Source organism: Oxyura jamaicensis, chromosome 8, assembly GCF_011077185.1.
Source record: "Oxyura jamaicensis isolate SHBP4307 breed ruddy duck chromosome 8, BPBGC_Ojam_1.0, whole genome shotgun sequence".
NCBI classification, from domain to species: Eukaryota; Metazoa; Chordata; class Aves; order Anseriformes; family Anatidae; genus Oxyura; species Oxyura jamaicensis.
The window spans coordinates 15,287,695-15,297,650 of NC_048900.1; the positions used below are offsets into that span (position 1 = coordinate 15,287,695).

General features: G+C 40.4%; 1 protein-coding gene across 3 annotated transcripts in view; it reads left to right on the forward strand.

Annotated features, from left to right (window-relative positions):
• Positions 1–73: 73 nt before the first annotated feature.
• Positions 74–9,956, forward strand: part of EDEM3 (ER degradation enhancing alpha-mannosidase like protein 3) — a 33,025-nt gene continuing 23,142 nt past the window's right edge. For all 3 annotated transcript variants that reach the window (XM_035333012.1, XM_035333013.1, XM_035333014.1), the window contains exons 1-4: positions 74–290; positions 2,510–2,555; positions 6,206–6,306; positions 8,952–8,991. In XM_035333012.1, the coding sequence (XP_035188903.1) occupies positions 133–290; positions 2,510–2,555; positions 6,206–6,306; positions 8,952–8,991 (345 nt within the window). In that variant the 5' untranslated portion in view covers positions 74–132. The remainder of the gene's footprint in view (positions 291–2,509; positions 2,556–6,205; positions 6,307–8,951; positions 8,992–9,956) is intronic.

A 9,956-nucleotide genomic window follows, 5' to 3' on the forward strand; every position in this document is an offset into this window, starting at 1 on the left:
GGCCGAGCGCCAGCAGCCTCCACGGCCTCCTCCAGCGAGGCCCCCGCGCGACCCGCGGCCGCCACCCCGCCAGGGGCGGGATGGGCCGGGGCCGGGCCTGGGCCTAGCGGCAGCGGGCGGGCGGCCGCGGCCATGAGCGGAGCTGCGGGCTGCCAGGGCGGCGGCGAGCGGGGGCCTCGCTGGAGGAGGCCGTGGAGGCTGCTGGCGCTCGGCCTCCTCTCCGCCTCCTCCGTGCTGGCGGCCGCCCCGGGAGCCGGGGCCATGAGCAAGGAGGAGAAGCGGCGGCTGGGGTGAGCGCGGCCGGGACGGGACAGGACGAGACGGGGCGGTGGGGACGGAGCCGCGGCTCCTGGCGGCGGGCCCCGGCCGGCTCCGGGCCTCCGCCGGGCGCTGGAGCTGTGGCCTCGGGGGTTGCCGCCGCCGTTCGGGGACCCGCGGGTACAAGCGGGCAGAGGTGAGCGCCCCTCCGCGTGCCGGCCGCCTGACGGCCGCACCTGCGGGACGCGGGAGCGGGTGGGAGTAAGAGAAAGGTGAACGTGACGCGCCCTTCTGCCCGCTTCCTTTGCTGAAGGCGAATTACAGCGGTCCCCGTTCCGTAGCGCAGCTCAGGTCAGAAAGGACCCATGAGGGGGGTCGTCGAGCCCAGCTCCTGGCTTCACGCAGGGCCCCTCACAAACAGCCCCTGTGTCTGAGAGCGCTGTCCCGGCACTTCCTGAGCTCCTGCGGGCTCGGGGGCTGTGACCAGGGCTCCGGGCAGCCTGTGCCAGCGCCCAGCCCGACTCAGCCTGTGCTGCAAAGCAATCCTAATAAAAATCTGTGCAAGAGGCCCAGAATATGTCTCAATCAAAGCACAGATAACGAAACCAAAGAAAATCACAACTGGAAGCTTGTTTTCACGTTTATATTTGTGTGAGTCCTTCAGTAAGGCACAGTAATTTTAGATGGGTCATCTCTTCTTGTGAACCTTGACATTCTACATTAGAATCATGGATTCTTTTTGTATACGTGTAAGAAGCTAACTTGTTCTTAGTAAGGCTTTTAGCTGCATGATAAAGACTACAGTATAGATGGCAATGTATTGCACTGCATGAAGTAGATTTTTTTTAGACAGAGCTTTAATCAAGCTCAGCATGATCTTCATTCCAGGGCAGCTTCACAATCATCGTGTTCACATCAGCTGGTCATTTACAGAGAATAATGATGCAAATGTGCAGGGAAAGCACTGTGGAGACTTCCAGTTATTAATCACTGGACATAAGCTGATATTTAACTTTGGTAATGCTTACAGTTGGTTGGGCTTTGCATCTTGGGTTCTCAGGGTACATACGTTGTGTGCTCTCCTTGTGTCACTACTTTATGGCTTTAAACTTCCCCCTTTGGTTTAAATTTTTTGCACTTTTTTTTTCAACTTTGCACATTTTTTTGCACACTTTTTTTCAACTCTGTGCGCCTGATGCCCCCGGTGTGTGCAAGCAGTCTTGCCACCGTTTGTGTCTGGGGGCTGTCGGCTGGGTCACTTACTGCAGGTAAGCCATGCCTCTGTTCCAGGACAAGGTCGTGTCAGTCACAGAAGTCCTTTCAGAAAGCGTCCTGTAAAAGCAAGCTGCATGTAAAGAACTAAAAGCTGTGAGAAGCCTTGTGTGTGCAGGTCAGCATGGTGTGCTTGGTGCAGCTGGAGCTGGTGCTCAAGTGCTGCAGCAGGTGCCGGCACTGCGGGCTGGATGAAGCCTCCAAAGTACCAGGAAAAAGTGTCCTGTCCTTTCTTTTGATGGCTGGGTACACTGGATGAGTGAAAACTACCGCTTAGTTTCAAGTCATTGAACTAAGTCAGTTATTTGGAGTATAGTTGTGCTGTTGCTGTCTTTTGGGTTTGGTTTTATCATTGGAGACAGTGAGTCACATAGGTACTCAGTAAAACAGTTAGGTACAACTGGAAGCGGTGTGCTCTCGGGAAGGCAGCACTGTTTTATATGGCATTGCTTCTCACCTTGACTGCTTCTCAAACATGTACAATAAATGTATCTTTGAGGATTTTCTTTACTGTGTGCTTGCCAAGACTCCTAATGCAAGGAAGATGTGTATCTCATCACTTATCTGAATCACAGATCAGAATTTAACGCTGTGTCAGTTGGTTTTAGTGTGGGTGATTACAAGATGAACATAACTCTATATGCTGGCTTTTGCTGAGCAAGGAACGTGTCCCGTCCGTGGCTTTAACACGTTAGTGACATCTACAGCTATTGAAGAGGAAGCACAGGAGGTTGAAAGAGAGTCCCCACATGCGAAATACTTAATTTTGTGTTAGGCAAAGGAAAAGCCAAGTAGCAGCCAGATTAGGGAAAACTGTTTTGCCTTACTTCATTTACTTGAACAGAGGATGGTAGTAGAGGAGCTGTTACTTCCTGACACTGAGATCATGGTAGCACATCTTGCTGTTCTAAGATAGCATGGTAAAGGACATTGTGACGCAGACCACCAATGCTTCTTACTTTTTGTTTTTGTTTTTTAGAAGCCAAGTGCTGGAAATGTTTGATCATGCGTACAGCAATTACATGGTAAGGAAAATACCTGTTTGTTGAATTTTTTTTTTGAATTGTTATTGCTGACCTGGAAGAGAAAGCAGGGTACAGTACTTGACATTCTAGAGAAATAGCAGGAAGGTATTGGGGAAAATAAAGCTAAAATAAATAAGAGCATCTGTGTACCCTTTAAAAGGAATTGAACAAATCTTACTTTCAGGAGGAGCAGTGTCAGGAGAGTTACAATGGATTTCAGAATGGTAGCTAAGATTTGCTAGCTGTAACTCTGTTAAACTCTGCCTGATGCTTCCTCGGGCTCGTTTCTCTCCCATCAGGTTATGAGCAGTTTTCATCTTCATTAAGCTCTTGGGTCTGTAATTCCAGACTCTTAAAAACAGTGAAAACAGGAAGCTTGAGAAAACCTGTTATCATCTGATTCTGAAGAATACAAAACGATCCTACTTGTTTTGTGGGTAAAATTAAAGTATTATTCTTGTAGGAAGACATGCTAGATACAGTTTGGTAGGTTTTGATTTTTTACAAACAAGTACGTTTTGTAGAACATAGCGGAACAAAAAGAGGATTAGGTGTCTTGTTTGTGCATTGTACCCTCTTCTGGGTATGTGACTGTCGTACGGCAGCGAGCCACACTTACCGTGGTTGCTTGTAATTTTTCTGTTTAGGTGTCCTCATGTTCTGAGTATGTGAAGCCGTTTTGCAGTCTAATCAACTTTGAAGTAGGTTAGCTTAGGCTAAATGTGTTGAAGAATAAAGAATTATTCAGTGGACTGACTCCTCAAGTGATAGTTACTTTCAAATATACTCTAAATAATATATTTCTGAGGAGAAGCTGTAAATGTGAGTAATATAAAATATGTATTCTTGCACAGTTTTACGAAACAATCTTTTTGTACGTTCTTTGTGGCTGTTACAGAAACTGCTCTTTAAGTTGCACCAGTTCCTGCAGGACAAACTTGACAGTTTTTTGACAGTAACTTGCCACGTGTCCCAACTTCTGTATCATGATTCTGCCATTTAAAACAAAGGGGGGGAGGGGGGGGGAAGCTTGTGAGTTACAAATTTATACACTGCATGAGTGGTACAGAATTAATGAACACCAAGAGTATTTTCAAAATTTTCAGTTTCCTTTTGAACTCCTCCTTTTGCCATCTTAGCAATTAAACACCTGGCATTTTGGTGTTGATTTGTAACTAGTTACCAGACACCTGATTCTGTTAAAATCACTTGGTTTGGTTTTCTCCTGACATTCAGAAGTAAAAACTCTTAAGGGTTTGGCAAAATTGGATAAAAAGTTGGCTGTAGAAAGGATCTGTGCTCCTGTTCGTTGTGATCAACTAGAAACAGGTAGGTGTCTTGCTGCATCTGATACAAGAAAATTCTGGATTCAGAAGAATGACTTTGGCTATCCTGGAAACTTTGAAGCCAGAAGGATATTTGTTTGCCACGTATGCTGGAACACTGAACAAACAGAGATGTGGCTTGTTTGTTCAATGCCGAAGAAAAGATTAGGGTATCGGGCTTGATTCTAACAGCAAGAAAATAAAGTAGTTTTGCAGCTGCTTTTGACGCAGCCAGGTGAAAAGTTGTGATTTTCTGTTTCTATTAATGCTTATTTTAGAATTGAATAGCTAAAAGACTGAAAATGTATGCTTGCGTGCAAAGGGGAAACCCCCTTGCCCAGTTTTTTCTTTTTTTTTTTTTTTTCAGATATTAACAGGAGCTTTGAATAAAAAGCTGCTGTTATTTTCAGTCCTTCAACAATATTTATAATAATTGGGATGTTTTGTTCTGACTGTCGGAAAGAAAATGTGAAAATGTCAGTCACTTCAGGTGCGGAGGTATTTCTTGCTTTGCAGCACTAGTAGCAGTGTGTCTTTTTGCTTTGTTTGAGTACTGTGCTGCACTGAATTTACAGTCCAGATATTGGGAAATCTGATCAGTGCTTCTATCAGAATGTGTAGAAATTCCAGAGTATCTCTCAAGCTACATTTTTACAATATTTTTATTAGGCATGTTTACGGTATGTAACGTGCCATATTTTATATTAAATATGTCTTTGTTTCCTTCGAGGTTACCTGAAGGGAAGAAGTTAAAAGTTGGGAGACCACTTGTTGTATTAGCCCTTCCTGCTCTAGATAGAGACTACGCAAGCTTTTTTTTTTTTTTTTTTCAAAACTGTTATAGTTCATTATGATAGTGTAAGATAAAAGTCTGTTTTCTTCTTTTTCTGCCACCTTTTTTTCTCCATAATTTAAGCCAGAGATCTCAGTTTTGACATGGCTCTTGTCATGTACTTCTTTAATCTGAATACTTTGCCCAGATATTCAGAAACATCTGAGCTATATTAAAATGATCCAGATTCTGGCTTTTGCAGTTAAACTTGAGGAGAACAAAGTCATGCAAAGACCGAAATACCCGGGTGGTAGATGGGGAAACAGACTATTAGTTTCAAAAGTAGTTGCTGTAAGAGCTGTTTATTTATGGAAGAATGTTCCTTCTTTGCCTATTTTGTGTCTGAATATGGATTGTTTTGTACTGTATATTTGGAAAGACTTACAATGCGTTTACTTGCCGTTTCAGCTGCAGTAATTGAACTTTTTTAACCTGCCACATGTTAGTTAGCCATGCTGAAAGTAGAATAGCAGAGCACGGTACTGCAGCCGGCTTCCTGATGGAATCAAGAGGGAGAAGCTCTGTCCGGATTCACTTGTGTTGGGCTTCTAATGGAGAAGCATTTCCATGCATATTTTTGGATTTAGATATATCTAAGTTTCATCTTTCTGAATGTCATTGTCCACTTTTGTGATTTTTCAGTAAACATCTGTTGCACGATGATGAGTTACATATTTGTATTTCATCTGATACCACATTTTGGTGGCAGTTTAAACCTACAAAACTCGCACTGACTTGACTGAAAGTAGAAATGGGTTTTATTCAGTGGGCTTGACTTTGGCAACAGTATCGCTGCTGTTATTTCTGCCTTAGTGACAAGAAATTGAGTTACAATACAGCTTGCTTGTGCTTTTCTAGAAGTATGAGGGTAACCATTGCTTTTCCCAAAAATCTAGCAATGCCTCACTCTTAAACTTCGTTGAATTTGTAAATGGGTTAGCTTTGGTAAGCTTTTTTTGTGAATGTTATCCCTTGTTCTGAGTTGTGTAGTGATTTACCAAATTACTGTTTTACCTTCCAAGTGAGTTCTCCTATCAGGTACTGACTGTGACCCTGAATCACTTGTGTTCACTTGGCGAAGTTTTCAAAGTGACTTTAAGGTCTAATTCCCCTGATTTTTCCATGAAATACCAGTCACTCAATAACATCTGCATTAGCACTTGTTCTTCAGCTCATCTTTGAGGTGACTTCCACCTAAGAAACATTATAGGAAGTGTCATATGAGCCTTGTTTTAGAAAGTAGAACTACTTTGCAAGGTAATTGGTGGGGTTATGGCTTTTTTTTTTTTTTTTGATGTGCCATTATTTGTTCCAGACTTCCATGGGAGGTTGTAGAGAGGTCCTATTGCACTGTTCAGTTTAATCATTTTTGGCTAGTCATGCAGGTTTTACTGAAGCACAGCAGCGTTGGGCTTCATTTTAACAAGCTCTGAATATTTCCTGGAATGGCTGTAACGGTTATAACTTAATTTGTTTATTTTGTTTCCCTACAGGAGCATGCATATCCAGCTGATGAACTCATGCCTTTAACTTGTCGTGGACGAGTACGGGGTCAGGAACCAAGTCGAGGGGACGTGGATGATGCCTTGGGAAAGTCAGTATTTGAAACACTTGTGTCTTATGTAAACAGCTAGGAATCTATGTACAATTTGCAGCTTGTAAAACTTGTGTCTTCAGTCAACACATCCAGAAGCTTAATATTATTGAAAACAATTCTGTGGGTGCACATATATCAGTAATTTGTCTCAAAAGTTCTGCTTTGAAGGGGAGAAAAAAACTACTAGAAAACAGAAATAGTTTTTTTTATTTCCGCCCATGATGTTAACTGATGGGAAACATTACCTTAGTCAGGAAGAGAGCATTGACAGGTGAATATGATACAAAGATAACTTTTTAAATTCATTCTGCAAGTATTTTCTGTAGCAGAGCCTTCCAAAGTGAGCTCCCATCTACGGTGTTAGTAAATTTGACCCCTAAATAGGGTTTATAAGGTTTAATTATCAGCTGCACAGAGCAGTAGACTGGTATCCACTATGCTGGCCTTACAAGTGATATATAAAATGCTTTTTTAAGTAGAAAGCTCTCTGAAAACTTAATTAGTCAAATGATTATCACATGCATGGTAGCCTGAAGCGCTTGCCTGAGTATAAACCATTATTTCAGACATAGAAATTCTTCACAATGTTTCTCTTAAGATAACTTGTAACATAAATCACTAATCCTTTATCAAACAACATGTAGATTTAAGGTACAGTTTTTCTCCAAGTTAAATTGAACAAAGCCAAAACTGAATTACTCTGAATGTATTTTTTTCTACAGATGTCTGTATGTGTGCACTTTATGTTCCTAGCGCAAATAATTAAAAAAAAAAAAAAAACAGCAGACTTTGATTTTATTGATGTCACTGCTTAGCGTCCCTGAGCAGAATAGCATTAATCAAAGGTGAAGTGCTTGTCTTAAGTACCTCATCTAATACACTACATGACATTGAGCATGTCTTTTTGGTTATTCTTGGTAATGTAGAAAACTTCATTAATCTAGAGATTCCTATATAATCTTGCCATCTGTTTAAAATTGCACGAATTGACCTTGAAGGTATTGAGAGAGATGACTGATGAGAAAGAAATGTCAAGAAATTGTATTTTTAATCTGGTCATCCATTTTTAATGACCTTTATTTATATAGTAACATACTATTGTTGGAGTGAAAATACCTTTCAGCCTCATTAGTGCATTGAATAGTTTGGGTACTTATTTATCTGTATGCATGCTTTTTATGGTCCTAATCATCAGCAGTGTTTGTATTTCAGATTTGATATATAACACTTTTTCTTGCCGGCTGGCTCATCAGTCATGTTCTACATCGTTCTTTGCAATCAGAATGTAGTTTAAAAAAAATCACAGGATGAGACAGCTAGGTCAGTTGTACTTTGCTGTAGGGCTGGGGAGTGTACTTGTACAGCAGCCTTCTCTACAGCTGTGTAATACACAACTTTCACCTTTTTTTTTGTGGAAAAGGTTCCATATTTGTTACTCAGCTATGCATAGCCACTAGTTAGTCTCTTTCTTTTGTAGAATGACACCCATGAAATGCCATTATATCTTTATGACTTCAACTAAAAAAGTGACAGTATGTGACCATTTAACTGCAATGTTAATTATCCTCATGCACAGTCATGTGTTGCCTACGGTGCCCAAAATTTGAGGCGCTGTGCTTAAATTCTTTACACAAGTTCTTCAATAGGTGATTGTGATTATTTCCCAAGTTTTCAATTTTAGTACCTCTTACTCTGTGTATTCTTTTCCATGTTACAAATTAGTGCATGTTACAAATTAGTTAACATAAGATCAATTTTATTGGGTTAGGCCAAGTGCTCATCCCTCTTAGTATGCACTAAAATAGTCATAGAGAAGAATATGTGATTGGGACAAACCTTACTGCAATACTACTGTTCAAACCCTATGCATCCACCTGTAGCTGGGCACCAGGTGTTGTCTCTTAATGACATGTGTAGGTATTTATCCCACAGTTTTTGTCGAATCACTTTTTGGATCTGTGGAAGTGTTTGGCTTTCCTGAAGCTACCTTTGGCAACAAGTTCAGTGACTTGATGCTTGCTTTTTCTCAGTTTCATACCATGTGCAGTTTCGAAATCTTTGTATAATGATGCTTCTGCAGGCTGAAAAGTGGGAATCTGTTCCCTTGTTTGTGGTACAGAAGTTGCTATGGACTTTCAGCCCTTGCTGCTTCATTTTGTACCTTTTCCTCTTCCGTTACATCCCATGCAGGAGTTTCATAACAAAATAACAGCACTTCCTTTATTCTTTCACCAGTAAGTTGTAACACTGAATTTGATTGCAATAAATTGCAGCTTTTCCTGAAATAGATATTTGGAACAATTTCTGATAGGAGAAATTTAGCTTGGACTGGCTTTTTGATTTTCCTAAATAAATAAACTCTATTATTGCATTTAATAAGTCAACAGTCAACAGGGGATGGGGACTTGAAAGAGACTTGAATGTTCTGTTGGGTCTTTTCTCAGTAGATTTGTTTGGAGACTAGAAATAAAAACTTAATTTGTTTACAATACCTTTGGAAGTTTTGCAGTTTGCACAGTTTTTTAGTAGCTAGTGACAATTCAGTTTCTTCCATGGTCTTAATTACTACTAAATATGATTATATGATTTAATTTTGAAACATATGGGTCTATAATAAATCTGTTTTAAATTTTATTTCATAGGTTTTCACTGACCTTAATTGATACCTTGGACACTCTTGTGGTAGGTTTAATTTATTGGTAAACTTTTATAAAACAAAAAATGATCTTCAGCTGTTCAGACTTACATTTTTTAAGCAAAAAATGAATCTAAAAATGTGTATCATTCATCGCCTTTAATCTCTAGACACCTGTTGGAAGTGGCTATTGCTTCTAAGAACTTCCAAGTGCTGTGATGATGGTGTTCAGAATTCATTGCAAAAAGAATACTGGAACACTTCTGTATTTCACTGATGCTTTGTCTTTTCTTGTGCTCTAATTTAACAAAAATGTATGCAAGATTTTTTTCAATTATAATCTATGGCAGCCTGCTGACATATAAGTGAACGCCTCATAGTATCTACTGTTTATTTTTATATTGCACGTGCTTGTTTCGTGGATGCATTTGCAGGTATTTAAATGTATATTTAAGAAAATCAGCCCTTAACGTATTTGCCAGGAAATGTTGCCAGAATCTCTTAAGAGATGCCGGTTGTTAATAAACTACTTTCCGTTAGTTTTCAATCCCTTTATGGAATATATCGCCATGATAAAATAAATTTTGGAAATTAGAAATTCAGCCATTTATATCTCCTGGTAAACAGCACTAAAGCTTTGAAAATCTTAACTGCACTTCTTTGTTGTGTGAAGCATATAATGTTCTTCCTCTGACAGCTGTTCTCTTTTTATGTGCTGTGAGATGACCCTTGACTGGTTTTGAATCACAAATGTTAAAAATGTGGAATCTGTTACTCCCAGTCTCTACATGAACACTCAGATGGATTGTTAGGGTTTATTTATTATTTTCTTGGTTTAGGGCAGGATTAATACATGTGGGATTTAAAGGTACTTATGGTAACAAATTGGAAAAGTCACAGAAGTTCTGGAAGATTGATTAAAAGAAAGTCAGTGTGAAAGAATAACTGTAGGAAATGCTGGGACTGTTCTTCAGGCAAAAGAAGAAAACTGCTGGGAGGAGGAAGTCTGCTT